We start from the raw sequence: 16,883 nt of genomic DNA on the forward strand, positions 1-16,883 counted from the left end.
AGATTTGTTTTGTACTCATTTGCCTCCTCCCCCGTCTAGGGGACTCATTCCTCTAGGTCACACTGCAGTCACTCACAGAGAAGGTGCAGCGAGGTAAATCTAGCCGTGTATCAATCAGAGGCCAGGCTAACCTCCTTGTTCCAATAAGAACAATAACTTAGGTGCACCATTTCTTATTGGAACCCTCCGTGAAGTCCTGCCTGAAATACTTCTTGATGTAAAGCCACCCCCTTTGTTGATTTTAGCTCCCTGAAGCCAACCCTGTAAGCCGTGTCGTCAGTCGCCCCTCCCTCCGTCAGAGCAACGGCAGACAATCGTTCCGCGCCTTTTTTCTGTGCGGACGCCATACCAAGGCAAGCATGGAGGCCGCTCAGCTCACTTTGGCAATTAGGAGCACATTAAACACCACACGCATAATCCAGCGGTATATGCAGCACCAGAACCTGGCAAAGCGATACCAGGCGAGGAGGCGACGTCAGCGCAGGCACGTGAGTGATCAGGACATGGACACAGATTTCTCTGAAAACATGGGCCCTGCCAATGCATGCATCATGGCGCTAATGGGGCAGGTTCATGCTGTGGAACGCCGATTCTGGGCTCGGGAAACAAGCACAGACTGGTGGGACCGCATAGTGTTGCGGGTCTGGGATGATTCCCAGTGGCTGCGAAACTTTCGCATGCGTGAGGGCATTTTCATGGAACTTTGTGACTTGCTTTCCCCTGCCCTGAGACGCATGAATACCAAGATGAGAGCAGACCTCATAGTTGAGAAGCGAGTGGCGATAGCCCTCTGGAAGCTTGCAACGCCAGACAGCTACCAGTCAGTTGGGAATCAATTTGGAGTGGGTAAATCTACTGTTGGGGCTGCTGTGATCCAAGTAGCCCACGCAATCAAAGATCTGCTGATATCAAGGGTAGTGACCCTGGGAAATGTGCAGGTCATAGTGGATGGCTTTGCTGCAATGGGATTCCCTAACTGTGGTGGGGCGATAGACGGAACCCATATCCCTATCTTGGCACCGGAGCACCAAGCCGCCGAGTACATAAACCGCAAGGGGTACTTTTCAATAGTGCTGCAAGCTCTGGTGGATCACAAGGGACGTTTCACCAACATCAACGTGGGATGGCCGGGAAAGGTACATGACGCTCGCATCTTCAGGAACTCTGGTCTGTTTCAAAAGCTGCAGGAAGGGACTTTATTCCCAGACCAGAAAATAACTGTTGGGGATGTTGAAATGCCTATATGTATCCTTGGGGACCCAGCCTACCCCTTACTGCCATGGCTCATGAGTCCGTACACAGGCAGCCTGGACAGTAGTCAGGAGCCGTTCAACTACAGGCTGAGCAAGTGCAGAATGGTGGTAGAACGTGCATTTGGACGTTTAAAGGCGCCTGGCGCAGTTTACTGACTCGCTTAGACCTCAGCGAAACCAATATTCCCACTGTTATTACTGCTTGCTGTGTGCTCCACAATATCTGTGAGAGTAAGGGGGAGACGTTTATGCTGGGGTGGGAGGTTGAGGCAAATCGCCTGGCTGCTGGTTACGCGCAGCCAGACACCAGGGCGGTTAGAAGAGCACAGGAGGGTGCAGTACGCATCAGAGAAGCTTTGAAAACTAGTTTCATGACTGGCTAGGCTACGGTGTGAAAGTTCTGTTTGTTTCTCCTTGATGAAACCTCCCGCCCCTTGGTTCACTCTACTTCCCTGTAAGCTAACCACCCTCCCCTCCTCCCTTCGATCACCGCTTGCAGAGGCAATAAAGTCATTGTTGCTCCACATTCATGCATTCGTTATTCATTCATCACACAAATAGGGGGATGACTACCAAGGTAGCTCAGGAGGGGTGGTAGAGGAGGGAAGGAAAATGCCACACAGCACTTTAAAAGTTTACAACTTTAAGATTTATTGAATGCCAGCCTTCTTTTTTTGGGCAATCCTGTGTGGTGGAGTGGCTGGTTGGCCGGTGGCCCACCCACTGCATTCTTGGGCGCCTGGGTATGGAGGCTATGGAACTTGGGGAGGAGGGCGGTTGGTTACACAGGGGCTGTAGTGGCAGCCTGTGCTCCAGCTGCCTTTGCTGCAGCTCAACCATACACTGGAGCATACTGGTTTGGTCCTCCAGCAGCCTCAGCATTGAATCCTGCCTCCTCTCATCACGCTGCCGCCACATTTGAGCTTCAGCCCTGTCTTCAGCCTGCCACTTACTCTCTTCAGCCCGCCACCTCTCCTCCCGGTCATTTTGTGCTTTCCTGCACTCTGACATTATTTGCCTCCACGCATTCGTCTGTGCTCTGTCAGTGTGGGAGGACAGCATGAGCTCGGAGAACATTTCATCTCGAGTGCGTTTTTTTTTTCTTTCTAAGCTTCACTAGCCTCTGGGAAGGAGAAGATCCTGTGATCATTGAAACACATGCAGCTGGTGGAGAAAAAAAAGGGACAGCGGTATTTAAAAAGACACATTTTATAAAACAGTGGCTACACTCTTTCAGGGTAAACCTTGCTGTTAACATTACATACATAGCACATGTGCTTTCGTTACAAGGTCGCATTTTGCCTCCCCCCACCGCGTGGCTACCCCCTCAACCCTCCTCCCTCCCTGTGGCTAACAGCGGGGAACATTTCTGTTTAGCCACAGGCAAACAGACCAGCAGGAATGGGCTCCTCTGAGTGTCCCCTGAAGAAAAGCACTCTATTTCAACCAGGTGACCATGAATTATATCTCACTCTCCCGAGGATAACACAGAGAGATAAAGAACGGATGTTGTTTGAACGCCAGCAAACATACACTGCAATGCTTTGTTGTACAATGATTTCCGAGTACGTGTTACTGGCCTGGAGTGGTAAAGTGTCCTACCATGAAGGACGCAATAAGGCTGCCCTCCCCAGAAACCTTTTGCAAAGGCTTTGGGAGTATATCCAGGAGAGCCACAAATGCCAGGGCAAATTAATCCTTTCACATGCTTGCTTTTAAACCATGTATAGTATTTTAAAAGGAACACTCACCGGAGGTCCCTTCTCTGCCTGCCGGGTCCAGGAGGCAGCCTTGGGTGGGTTCGGGGGGTACTGGCTCCAGGTCCAGGGTGAAAAACAGTTCCTGGCTGTCGGGAAAACCGGTTTCTCCGCTTGCTTGCTGTGAGCTATCTACAACCTCATCATCATCTTCTTCGTCCCCAAAACCTGCTTCCGTGTTGCCTCCATCTCCATTGAAGGAGTCAAACAACACGGCTGGGGTAGTGGTGGCTGAACCCCCTAACATGGCATGCAGCTCATCATAGAAGTGGCATGTTTGGGGCTCTGACCCGGAGCGGCCGTTCACCTCTCTGGTTTTCTGGTAGGCTTGCCTCAGCTCCTTCAGTTTCACGCAGCACAGCTTCGGGTCCCTGTTATGGCCTCTGTCCTTCATGCCCTGGGAGATTTTGACAAAGGTTTTGGCATTTCGAAAACTGGAACGGAGTTCTGATAGCACAGATTCCTCTCCCCATACAGCGATCAGATCCCGTACCTCCCGTTCGGTCCATGCTGGAGCTCTTTTGCGATTCTGGGAATCCATCATGGTCACCTCTGCTGATGAGCTCTGCATGGTCACCTGCAGCTTGCCACGCTGGCCAAACAGGAAATGAGATTCAAAAGTTCGCGGTTCTTTTCCTGTCTACCTGGCCAGTGCATCTGAGTTGAGAGTGCTGTCCAGAGCGGTCACAATGGAGCACTCTGGGATAGCTCCCGGAGGTCAATACCATCGAATTGTGTCCACAGTACCCCAAATTCAAGCCGGCAAGGCCGATTTAAGCGCTAATCCACTTGTCGGGGTGGAGTAAGGAAATCGATTTTAAGAGCCCTTTAAGTCGAAATAAAGGGCTTCATCATGTGGACAGGTGCAGGTTTACATCGATTTAATGCTGCTAAATTCGACCTAAAGTCCTAGTGTAGACCTGGGCTTAGCAATAAAATCAAATGACACCTCATACATCAACAGTCTTTGCAAATTCTTCACTTATTTTTAGACTACTGTTCAAAAGGCTACAAAAATGTACAGTTATATGAGTTAATCAATCAATATAAAATACTATATGGCCAATGATCCAAATAAGCATGGCTTAAGTCACAAGAAAAGATAAGAACTAAAATAGTACAGCCCACATTTTGCTTCTACAGTGAAATTGTCTACAATCTTTAAGTTGATGTATCTAAAAACAGGAAAGAGAAGCAACAGTCATCTTGTCCATCACCTCTTCACAATCAAAGTTGAAATGAGAACATAAATGGTGTAATGATGCCACCCAGTGGCTCAACAAACAATAGCTTTCAACGTGTTTGCATCAAAAAAAAAAAAATCTTAGTTTTAGGCAGATAGTAAAATCAAATCGAATTGTCTTTTGGGAATGGGCATCAATAAAGTATTTGGCTACATTTATAACAAAACATTAAGCATACAGCTTCATTTAAAGAAGGAAAACAGTGTTGCACTGAAAGATACCAGAGATGTTCATCAATGACTGTCCCATGGGAGAATATTCCAGAAGCACTAGCCTTTGATAGGAAAGGCCTTGGCTAACATCCTCAAGATATTATCTCTGCATAGTCAGCACTTCCCAAATGATCTCAGCTGCAGTAGCTGTAAATTGATGGGATGACTCAGCAGCAAAATGAGGGAGCCAAAAAAGGTCTTTTCCTCAGGTGACCATGTTTACAGTAAGTAAACAAAATAAAGCCAAATAAGCAGAAAACTACACAGGTAGCTACAAGAAAGAGCACTTTCACTGGCCATTGAGGGAGTCTGCAGTTTCATTAACCTGCAGATCATCTACCTGAATAGCTGGATTTATCTATAAACCCCTTTCCTCACAGTCTGAAGTTTGCATTAGGTTTCCTTCACTTGTGAGCATAGATCAAAACTGAGGTAAATTAAAGCAAAACTCATTCACAACTAATACTTAATATTCTGCAATTCATTTCATGAAGAGAATATGAAATGGCAGAAAGGGGACGTGTGTGTCTATGGAAACAGTCACATGGAAAAATAATGCTCTTAACAAAAAAAGCTTCTCTATATCCAGTGAAAGATCATTTGTAGATAAAAGAAACTAATGCAGTTTTCTGAACATACACACCCATCTGAGGCTCTAGTATTGGAGAGAATTTCAGGAATGGAGGTGGAATAAAACTGCAATCTACAGGAAAATTAGCTCACAGCAAACTATTAAATATTAAAATTTTTCCTTTTATATTACCCCAATTCAAGACACATGTAATTTTAGACTGAATTACCAGAGAAAATAAGAAAACAAATGTAGTGTACTACTGATTTAGCCAGTACCGCTATTAGTATCCTTTCAAAGGTTTAGGCCAGGGATGGGAAACCTTTTTTCTATCAGGGGCCATTGACACACAGACAAAAATCAATCGCGGGCCACACAGCCCTGCAGGGGGGTGCAGCGGCTCATGGCTTCCCCTCGAAGCAGGGCGAGCCAGTGCTCCCGGCTCCAGCCCTGCCAGGGGGGTGTGAATGTGTGGAGGCTTGGGGCTTCCCCTAGGCTGTGGGGTGGGGCCAGAAATGAGGGGTTCAGGGTGTGGGAAGGGGTTCAGGGCTGGGGCAAGGGGTTGGGATGAGGACAGGGCGCTGGGTCTGGGAGGAAGTTGGTGCAGGAGGGGGTTCAGGGCTAGAGGTACGGGGTCTGGGAGGGAGTTAGGATGCAGGAGGGGGCTGAGGGATGGGGTGCGTGGTACGGGTGCGGGGGGGGTTAGGGTGCAGCAGGGGGCTGAGGGAGTTAGGGTGCGTGGTAGGGGTGTGGGATCTGGGAAGGAGTTAGGGTGCAGGAGGGGCCTGAGGGATGGGATGCGGGGTCTGGGAGGGAGTTAGGGTGCAGCAGGGGGCTGAGGGTTGGGGTGCGGGGTAAGGGTGCGGGATCTGGGAGGGAGTTAGGGTGCAGCAGGGGGCTGAGGGATGGGGTTTGGGATCTGGGAGGGAGCTGGGGTGCAGGAGGGGGCTGAGGGATGGGGTGCGTGGTAAGGGAGGGAGTTGGGTGCAGGAGGGGCCTGAGGGATGGGATGCGGGGTCTGGGAAGGAGTTAGCGTGCAGCAGGGGGCTGAGGAATGGGGTGCGGGGTCTGGGAGGGAGTTAGGGTGCAGCAGGGGGTTCTGACATGGGGCAGGGGATGTGGGCTCTGGCCAGCTCCCAGTTGGCGGCGCGGCCACTCCACACTGCTCCCGGAAGCGGCCAGCATGTCTGGCCCCTAGGTGGAGATGCACAGGGGGCTCTGCGCAGTGTGTGCTGCCCATGCCCAAAGGTGCTGCCCCTGCAGATCCACTGGCCGTGGTTCAATTATTTACTTTCTATTACATTTTACAGATATTTACATAGCCAACTTGTTTTTCATGGTTTCCTTGAACCCTCAGATGCAACTGTGCATCATTTAATTCTTATCAGAACACCACAATTTAATCTAAGACTAGTTCTGAATACAGATTCAGAGATCTAGTTTATGTACAATACATTAAATTGACAGATTATATTTATTATTAAGCCTGCCCACCACTGTATAAAACCAAACACCCACAATATGAGTTCTTGCATTAGAATTCAGTTGCTCTCTCACAAAGCTTCCCCCTGCCTAGTTGGTGTTTAGCAGATTGAGCCCCACTATCTAGGTTCAGGCTTTCAGCCAGTTTCTATTTTTCCACAGGCTCATTCTAGATTTCTGGCACATGGCTGTGTCCCCAAACTGACCCATCTGAGCTCTTTCCTCTGGGCTGGCATGGCTCCTTGAAGGTTCTCTCTGGATTTCTTCTGCTCAGTTGACTACTACAAGTAGCTGGTGCTTTCTTCAAGGCTGGCATAGGTCTTTTCAGAGCAGGAAGCTGTAAACCTCCATCTTTTTGGGCACATTAGGATCTACAACTGTTCCCTTCTGTCTCTCTGCTCTCATCCCAAACACCCCACCTAACATCCCACCCCTCCAGCTCTAAAAGTTGTATTCCCCCTCAGACACACCGAGTTTAGAAGTAAGGTGTCCTCAAATTTTACAAGTATGGATTTTATGTAGACTTATTTCCCTACTTTGATGATATACAGAGCTCCTCATCATCTTGCACACCAATGGCTGCTGGTAAAGGACACATCAAAGTGGTTTAAATTCAAACGTATCCAAACCCATACATTTCTCTTTAGATTCAACCTCATTTTTTTAGTAGAGTGCGGCTACAGATGTGCAAGCAGCCTTAATGAAGGCTGAAACTTCACTCACTCTTCCTTCCAGGATGGCCACTGCTTGCTTGTTCTTCAAGTCTTCTCTCCTTCCTGTGCGGACCGCTGGGAGCCTCATGCTTTCAATATCCCGTTTTTCACTCTTCAGCCCACCCTCTCCTTATCAATCCTGGGGTTTAGTTCTAATTTTGCTTGATGAGTTGATAGCCTCACATACTCTTGCAAACGGGTGAGTTAAAATATGAAAAAAATAATCCTCATAACGCAAATATTTTCCTTCCCTTGTACATTATCCTAAGTCCTCCCACTCCCAAATATCCTCCCCCATCATTTTACTGGAACCCTTCTCCCCATCACAAGATTTACCATACCTTCCTTCCCTCCTTCAGTCCTTTTACTCTCCTCATTCCTCTTACCCACAGCTCCAAGTTTCACCTCCTCTTCAACTTCCAGTCTTAACTGGCAAGTCTCCTGCAGTCCTACCACAAGACCAAGGGGCTCCCAGTGCAGAGGCACTCTGCATTCTAAGGCCACTGTGTTCAGCTGGCACCAAGAGTGGCTCCCTGTCTCTCTTCTAGTCGAACAAGCAACAGTTTTCATCCATAAACCTCAAAGAACTTTACATTGAAGGATATTACTACCCTAGTATTATAGATGGGTAAATGGAGATAGAGAGGTGAAGTGACTTGCCCAGGATCATGAAGTTGGTCTATGGCATAGTGGAAACTAGCTCTCATGACTAAGTCCAGTACCCTGTGGATCACCCTACCTCTGACATATGGGTTACCTTTGCAGCACTAAAGAGTGCGCTCAGTAGCGGCTGGGTAGTTAGAATGTGGTCATGAAAGGAGAGACAGGCATTATTCAAATGCCAATAGCAGGAGGGATAAAAGTTGTCTCCTTAGCCACCTCCCACTCTGGGCAAGCAGAAGAAACAATTACTTATTATAACTGTGGTTTTCTTGGAGATGTGATGTAGATGTGTATTCCATTTAGGTGTGCGCATGCCCAGTGCACCGAAGCCAGAGAATTTTGCCAAGCAGTACCGGTAGAGGAGCAGCGCTCATGCCTTGTGACCATAGCCCTTCCCCTGGCTAATCTGAGGCTGTGCCACCACAATCCTCCTCAGTTCCTTCGCAAACACCCAGAGACTAGACGCCGATACATAGGGGACAGAGGCTGGGTCAGGAATACACATCTGAATCACATCTTGAAGAACCACAGTTACAGTAAGTAACCATTTCTTCATCGAGTAGATGCAGCCGTGTATTCCACTTAGGTAATTCACAAGCAGTATTCACCCCAGTAGGTAGGACTTGGAGTCTACCTAAACCGGAATTGCAGGATTGCCCTACCAAAACTTGCATCCGCTCTGGCAGATGCGGCAATGGCATAATAGTTTGCAAATGTATGTATGGAAGACCATGCAGCAGACCTGCAAGTATCCAATATCAAGATGTCACTAAGGAATGCTATTGACATTGGTGGTGCTCTCACAGAATGAGCTCACACCCTCTGAAGAGGCGTAGCCGAAACTATTTCATATTCAGTCTTGATACAGGATTCATTTAGAGAGCATCTATGAAGGGACTGCTTGCCCCTTCATACAATCTGCATACAACACACACAGGTCAGGTGAAGCATGAAGCGGTTTAGTCCTGTCCAGATAGGCTAGACATTAACTGACATCTAATGTATGGAGACACTGCTCCTCTGGAGATGATGTGGCTTAGAAAAGAACACAGGTAAATACACCACCTGATTCAAAATGAAACTGAGAAACCACTTTAGACAAAACTTTTGCATGTGGTCAAAGTCACTTTGTCCTTAGAGAATTGTGTACAGTGGAGCCACATCTTCCATGGGGGTTAGGTTCTAAAGTCAGCGCATAAGGTGAAAATCGCGTATAGTCAAATTACCCTTGAAAATCCCTTAAATTGCCCATAAAGTACAGTATACTGTACATGGTTTTGTGTATACAACCCTGTACAGTAATATAAATGTATAATGTACAGTGTATAATAAAGAGTACATATGTAAAAGGTAATTTTACAGTACTGTATTATTAATTACAAGGGGCAATTACAGAGGGTTATCAGAGCTTGATGTCGATGCAGGAGACAGAGGTGACAGAGCTTGGGTGACGGAGAGCAAGTCGTAGACGAAGTGGTTGGCTCTGGTTCAGCTCGAGAAGTTGATTGCGTAGGCTCATCTGCTGCTGGTGTATTTTCCTTGAAAAACATGGTGATCGGCAACTGTCGCTGTTGGCTCTTGAGCTGCTCAAACATTTCTTGATACGGTCTCAATTCGTCTGTAATATGTTGTGTGATTTTGAGGCTTTGTTCCATAGAGGAATTGTATTTAGAAATTAAATCATTCAAGTGTTTCAGTGCTTGGAACACTTCAGCAAATTTATGAAGATTCCCACTTGCTGGTTCTTCCTGTTCGTTGTCATCATCTTCGTCTTCTGTAGCAGATTTTATCAGTTCCTCTAACTCTTCGTTAGTCAATGTTTCTCTATGGCTCTGTCAAGGTTCCTTTCCCACTCTGAACTCTAGGGTACAGATGTGGGGCCCTGCATGAAAAACCCCCTAAGCTTATTTTTACCAACTTAGGTTAAAACTTTCCCAAGGTACAAACTATTTTACCTTTTGTCCCTGGACTTTATTGCTGCCACCACCAAGCATCTAACAAATATATAACCGGGAAAGAGCCCGCTTGGAAACGTCTTTCCCCCCCACAAAATCCTCCCAAACACGAAACACACCCCTTTCCTGGGGAAGGCTTGATAAAAATCCTCACCAGTTTGCATAGGTGAACACAGACCCAAACCCTTGGATCATAAGAACAATGAAAAAGCAATCAGGTTCTTAAAAGAAGAATTTTAATTGAAGAAGTAGTAAAAGAATCACCTCTGTAAAATCAGGATGGTAAATACCTTACAGGGTAATCAGATTCAAAACATAGAGAATCCCTCTAGGCAAAACCTTAAGTTATAAAAAGACACAAAAACAGGAATATACATTCCGTTCAGCACAACTTATTTTATCAGCCATTTAAACAAAACAGAATCTAATGCATATCTAGCTAGATTGCTTATTAGCCCTTTACAGGAGTTCTGACCTGCATTCCTGCTCTGCTTCCGGCCAAAGCAACACACAGACAGAGAGAACCCTTCGTTTCTCCCCCTACCTCCAGCTTTGAAAGTATCTTGTCTCCTCATTGGTCATTTTGGTCAGGTGCCAGTGAGGTTATCTTTAGCTTCTTAACCCTTTACAGGTGAAAGGGTTTTTTCCTCTGGCCAGGAGGGATTTAAAGGTGGTTAGCCTTCCCTTTATATTTATGACAGGCTCTCAATTAATTCTTCAAATTTCTTCCTCAAGGATGTTGACAAAGCCTTCACCACCCACTTGCCTGGCCACCTGAACAATGTGTTTCCCTTCTTTGTCAACGGTCAGAAAACCCTTAAAATCGTTCACACATTCTTTCCATAGGTTTCGCCATCATGCATTGACTGTTTCAGGCTTGATTGCATCCATTGCCTGTTTAATATAAGTGATGCACTCGGCAACTTTGAAGGACTTCCAACACTCCATCACATTAAAGTTGGGATCAGCATCCATAGCACTACGTGTCCGTAAGAACGTAAGCCTCATGTATGTGGCCTTGAAACAGCGAATCACGCCTTGGTCAAAAGGTTGGAGGAGGTATTGGGGCGGGAGAAGACGACTTCAACGTCGGTATGCACAAACCGGAATGCCGCAGGGTGGCCAGGAGCATTGTCTACAATCAGCAACACTTTAAAAAGTACAGTCCTTCAAGGTACCGCTTGACCTCCAAAATGAAACACTTGTGGAACCAATCCAGAAATAATGCTGTTGTCACCCAAGCCTTTTTATTTGATTGCCAGAACACAGACAGGAGATTTTTGTTCTTGCCTTTTAGGGCATGGGGATTTGCAGCCCTGTAGAGCAAGCCCAGCTTTTATTAAATGCCCAGCCACATTGCCACAAAACAACACAGTCACATGGTCTTTAGCTGCTTTGAAGCCAGGGGCTTGTCTTTCTGATTTCAAACTGTAAGTGCGGTTGGGCATTTTTTTCCAGAAGAGCCCAGTCTCCTCAGCGTTAAAAACTTGTTCCAGAAGATAGCCCTTTTCTTCTATGATTTTCTTTAATTGTTCGGGGTAGGCTTTTGCTGCCTCTTCACTGGCAGATGCAGCTTTACCAGTAGTCTGCACGTTTTTGAGGTTGAAGCGGTTCCTAAAACCATTAAGCCAACCTTGGCTGGCTTTGAATTCCTTCTCATCAGAAGGCTATCCCTCTTCGGCGAGAAGTTTGAACGGCGCATAGAGGCTAAGAGCCTTTTTTCGCAACGTCTTGCCATTGATAGGCACACGTTTACGGTTCATGTCTTCCAGCCATAAGTTTAATGCCTTTTCAGTCTTCACTAATGTCTTATCACGCACCTGGCTCATCACCTTAGCAGTTATTGGAGTACTTGATGTCACAGCTTAATGAATTTCTCTCTCTTGAATCTTGATGGCACAGATGCTAGATTCGTTGCGGCCATATTCACGCACCAAATTGGAGACCAACACACAGTCTCTCAATAAGTCCAACACAGCCAGTTTTTCCTCCAGCATTGGAACAGATCATTGTTTCTTTGGTTGAGTGCCAGATGGATAGTTGGCTTGCGTTTACGGGCCATGTTGTATGAAAAATATGTTCAGTAACTTTAAACACTGGAATCACATTCAGCACGGTGAGATGCTCACACTATGAGAGGCATGTGGGAACTGAGACCGACTGAGGGAACAGCAGATTCACATCTCCCATTTCACGCTCACTCCGGGCATATGCTCATTGAGTAGAATGGTGGGCAGAATCGCTTGCACTATTTACAGGTACCTTGATATTTTTCTTTTTTTTTTTTTTTTGCTGAGTGCGTATAGTTGAATTTGCATAAGTTAAATGTGTGTATGATGCAACTCACCTGTATAAGGAGAATCTGCCTTTAGAGCCTGCAACTCACAGAGTCTCCTTGCAGCTGTTATCCTACCAGGAACGCTTCTGACACAAAAGCGGAAAGGTAGAAGATGCCAGGGGCTTGAATGGGGGTCCCATTAAAGCAACTAGGACAGTATTAGGGTTCACCAGAGGAACTGGCTCTCAGACTGGAGTATGCGATGAAGAAGTCCTTTAAAGAATCTTGCCACCATGGCACTGGGGAAGACAGATCTTCCCTGAATAGGGGGATGAAATGCTGATATTGCCACCAGATGTACTCTCAATGAGCTAAGTGCAAGGCCCAATGAGAAAGTGCAGCAAGGATGTCCTGAATAGAAGCCAGCATCAGCTGAACTCTGTGGGCCAATGACCACACCAAAAACTGCTTGAATCTTGCCAAGCAGGCCATTCTGGTAGAGGGCTTTCTACTGGTGAGTAGAACCTGTTCAACAGCTGCTGACCATACTTCCTCCTCATTTAGCCACAAAGCAGCCATACCATGAGATGCAGGGCGCTAAGCTATAAGGTGCGACTGTGATTCTGTGTGAGTAGGTCAGGATGGAGAGGTATGGGAGGATGAACTGACAGCACAAAAGGTCAGAGACCCAGCACTGCCTCGGCCACACTGGGGCAACGAGAATGAGCTTGGCCAGATCCATCTTCAGCTTGAAAACGACCTGTAGGAAGAGTGTACAGGATAGCCAACAGCCAGCTGAGATGGAAAGTGTCAGACAGGAAACCTGTACTGAGACCCCCTTGAGAGCAGAACAGATGGCATTTTCTGTCGTCCTTTGTAGCAAACAGGTCAATTGTCAGAATATACCAAGCTGCGAAAATGACCTGGAAGACACTTGTCTTCAGAGACAACTCATGAGTCAGGGAAAAATTCCTGCTGAGATTGTTCGCGAAATGATTCTGGACCCTGACAAGTGGTGGCTAATAGAGTGATCATCTCCTTGATGCAGAACTGCCACAACCTGATTGCCTCTTGGCAGAGCATCCTTACCTCTTCACATAATACGTGGCTGTGGTATTCTCAGTAAGTATGTGAGCCACTGATGCGGTCCAGAAAAGCAGGACATGCATTGTAAATGGCCTGAAGCGCCAACACTTTGATATGCAGTGATGATTCCTGCTCCAACCACAGACCTTGAACTTTCAGTGACCCCAGATAGGCTCCCTTGCCCATCAGGGAGGCATTGGTGACAACAGACCTGGTTGGTAAGGACTAGACGAAGGGAACACCCTGACAAACATTTTCCATTAGCATCTACCATTGCAAGGAGTCCAGGACCAGTGGAATGAGGCAGACCAATATGCTCAGGGAGCGAAGAGTCGGATGGTGAACTGTCCTGAGCTACATTTAAAGGGAGCAAAGATGCAACCTTGCAAACTGGACCATCTGTGCAGAATCAGACTTGTGGCCCAAGAGCCTTAGGCACATCCGAACCATAATGCATACTAAAGAAAATGTGGCAAAATGTCTGAAAAAGGTCTGTCAGCAAAAAAGTCTTCTACAGGTCCCCAGTGAACTTGATTTTCTGAGCAGGAACCAAAGTTGACATTTCAATGTTCAGGATGAGACCCAGATGGTCTCAAGTGCACTGTAGCGTTGACATGGGAAAGGACTTCCTTTCTGGACCTGCCCCATAGTAACCAGTTGTCCATATATGGGAAGGTGTGGATTCCTTTCCGGCTGAGGTACCCCTTCACCACGACCATGCATTTGGTAAAAACCCAAAGGGCAGAAGAGAGGCAAAAGGGAAGCACCGTATACTGAAAATGGTGCTCCGCTACGACAAATCAAAGGAATTTTCTGTTTCTCTGCAAAATTGTCAGGTGAAACTAGGTGTCCTGAAGGTCAAGAAAAGCCAACCAGCTGCTCTGTGACAACTGGGAGAGGATAGTTGATAAAGTGACCATTTCGAACCTCATGTATCTGATATATTTGTTGAGGCCAGGAAAGTTGAGAATGGGTCTTACCCTTCCCTTGGATTTAGGCACCAGATAGTACAGTAACAGAAGCCATGACCCCAGTGGAACCTCCTCCACCGCTCCCAAAGCCAGTAGAGAGCAAACTTGCTTGAGAAGCAGTATTTTATAAGAGGTGATCCCTATCGGGAACTTGGGGTGGGGGCTTTGGGGAAGGTGTGTAGAGTGGCCAAACCCCAGAACTGAATGCTTCCTCTTCTAGGACCTATGCCCCTTTCTGGGGTAGTCCTGCTGTCTCAGGGGAGGGAAAGGCTGCCCAAATGTGTGCTGCAAACAATACTGCTGCTGATCACTGTAGTGGTCCCTCTGCACTGCTGGCATACACATCCCCAAAGATCGTAGGGCAGCCCTAGAGCCCTTGAAGGAGTGCAGAATCTCGTCCGTCTTGTCCAAAAAATGCACTCAGCTGAAGGGCAAATCCTCTATGGCTTGTTGCACACCAGGACAATGCCCGAATTCTGCAGCCAGGACTCCCTTCTCATAGTCACTGCCAAAGCCATCACTCTGACTGAACTATCCGCAATGTCCAGCATGGGCCATTACAAAGTCTTAGTCACCAAACAGCCTCTGGTGATAAATGCCCAAAATTCCTCCCTTAAGACTTTGGGCAACTGGTCCGCAAACTCAGACATAGCCATCCAATTCACAAAGTCGTATTTAGACAGCAATACCTGCTGGTTAGCAATGTCCATCTACAAATAAGAGAAAGTGTCAATCTTCCTACCCATCGGGGCCATCTGTTTGGAGCCCTTATCTTTGGGGGTGGACTTAAATCCATCCTTCAGACCTCTATTGTTCACCGTGGTTATGATCAGGGAATTTGGGGCTGGATGGGAGTAAAAACCCCCAAATCCCTGCACCACAATGAAGTAGCAATTCTCCATGTGCTTTGCAAGAGGGGGTAATGAAGCTCCAGAGAAAATTAGCAGGCTCTAGGAGTGCATCATTAATAGGGAGGGCTACTCTCCCGGGGCAGACAGCTGCAGGATATCCAACAATTTATAGATATTCTCCTGCAGGAACACCCAGGGAAGGCAGCCACATGCTGCAGAAGGTCCTGGTACACCCTGAAATCCTCTGGTACCAAAGGAAGATCGAGACACCACAGAATCAGAATCACAGAATCACCACAGAAAGCGGTTAACTATGCCAGAGCCAGATCCTACTCCAGGACTAACAGGCCTGGACAGGATGACTCTGGAGGCTCCACATGGGGAAGGTTCACTGGTGCCCAGGCCTGTGGCAGCTCGACATGACTGCTCAGCGATCTTGTCTTAGAGCGCGATGGAGGAGTTGGACCTACGCAACCAAAGAGCATCCCACAGATTTCAAGCAGCCCACTGGTATGGATAGGGCATTGGTGGCCAGTAGACACCAGGCAGAGGCCCGCCATCTCCACTGTGAGACGAGCACTTATCATAGTACCCATAGCTCTCCTTGACTGGGCCCTGATGCAGGTGAGGCAATGGGGAGCAGGTGGAGGAAGATCCCGACCTGGACCCTGAGGAATCCCGAGCTTCAGGGGATAAAGGTGGAGCCAGCCCTGAGGGTGCAAGCAACTGGCCTGACTCATCCATACCCCAAAATGAAGAGCAAACTGGCACAGATGGTGGAAACGGTACTGCTAGCATCAAATATACCTCCGTTGTTTCCAGTGCTGGAAGTGGGGTCAACCCTGAAGTCGAGGTGACTGACAGTGCTGAAGTCGAGAGAGGTGCATGCCGCCACGGTTACATCAATGGTGCCAACAGCAGGGGTGCCAAGAAGTTCCCAGTGCTGGGGAGGTCCCTTGTTCTGAGCCCGGCACCAGCCCCACTTCCACTGACTGTCAAAGGGAAACATCAGATACCAAAAGACCCACAGCCTCAGCAGCCCAGCCTCAGCAGCCCACCCAGCCAACAGGGCTATAAACTAGGCAGCCTTGGCAAAGTCCTGGGCCAAGGGAGAGGTCAGGACAGGAAGGCAGAGGAGGCTCATTACCACCTGATATACCGCCAGTGCAGAAACAGCCAGTGCCAGCATCACCCTCTTCAATATGGGACTCAATGGACGGCCAGAGCCGGAACCAGAGTTGATGGTACGGTGTCTCTGATCTCCCTGAACGGTACCAGGGAGTGGTTGATGGGACCGGCTCCATTTTGCACACTGACATTCACACTGTGTATTAAGCTAGATGTCAAACACAGCAATACTTCCAAGTGTGACTGCAGCTCCTCTCACTCAAACTGGCATAGCAAAGCAAGTGGAGCACTAATCACAGAACCATTTCCTCTACTGCCCAGTATATACTGGCAGCAACGAGCAACAGAAAACTGCAAGGATCCCTCCCAGTAACTAGGAATGGAGGAGGAAAAAACCCACCTCTCTCCCAACAGTCTTAGGGAGGAGAAGAAAATGAGTCAAAATGACAAATGAAGTTCTAGAGAGCTTTAACAAGTTTGCAGACAACTCTGTGGTGAGATGACATCTACAGGTGGTGATGTCATAACAACTACACAGTTACAATACAGATAACGAATATGACATCAGGATGTCATTCCATGGATTATTTTGTGGTTCACTGCAACACCAGTCTATGGAAAAAAGTAGCTCCCAGCCAGTCAGAGGACCAATGAGATTACGCTTCCTCTGATGGGAAAGAGCTTCGGGGTAGCAGCCAAAAAGTCTCTGCAGCAGACTG

General features: G+C 47.5%; 2 protein-coding genes across 3 annotated transcripts in view; both read right to left on the minus strand.

Annotated features, from left to right (window-relative positions):
* The window catches only part of SCML2 (Scm polycomb group protein like 2), a gene marked incomplete at its 5' end in the record, with an annotated part of 131,180 nt that overhangs the window by 79,789 nt on the left and 34,508 nt on the right, over window positions 1-16,883 (minus strand). The window lies entirely within an intron of this gene.
* On the minus strand, window positions 1,928-3,581 carry LOC311514362 (uncharacterized protein; the record flags this gene model as incomplete). The annotated part of the gene is made up of 2 exons (XM_084616914.1): window positions 1,928-2,417; window positions 3,005-3,581. The coding sequence occupies 2 exons, from the start codon at window positions 3,579-3,581 to the stop codon at window positions 2,332-2,334; spliced, it is 663 nt and encodes a 220-aa protein (XP_084473040.1). The 3' UTR covers window positions 1,928-2,331.

Source organism: Lepidochelys olivacea, assembly GCF_965140295.1.
Source record: "Lepidochelys olivacea isolate rLepOli2 genome assembly, chromosome: 1".
NCBI classification, from domain to species: domain Eukaryota; kingdom Metazoa; phylum Chordata; order Testudines; family Cheloniidae; genus Lepidochelys; species Lepidochelys olivacea.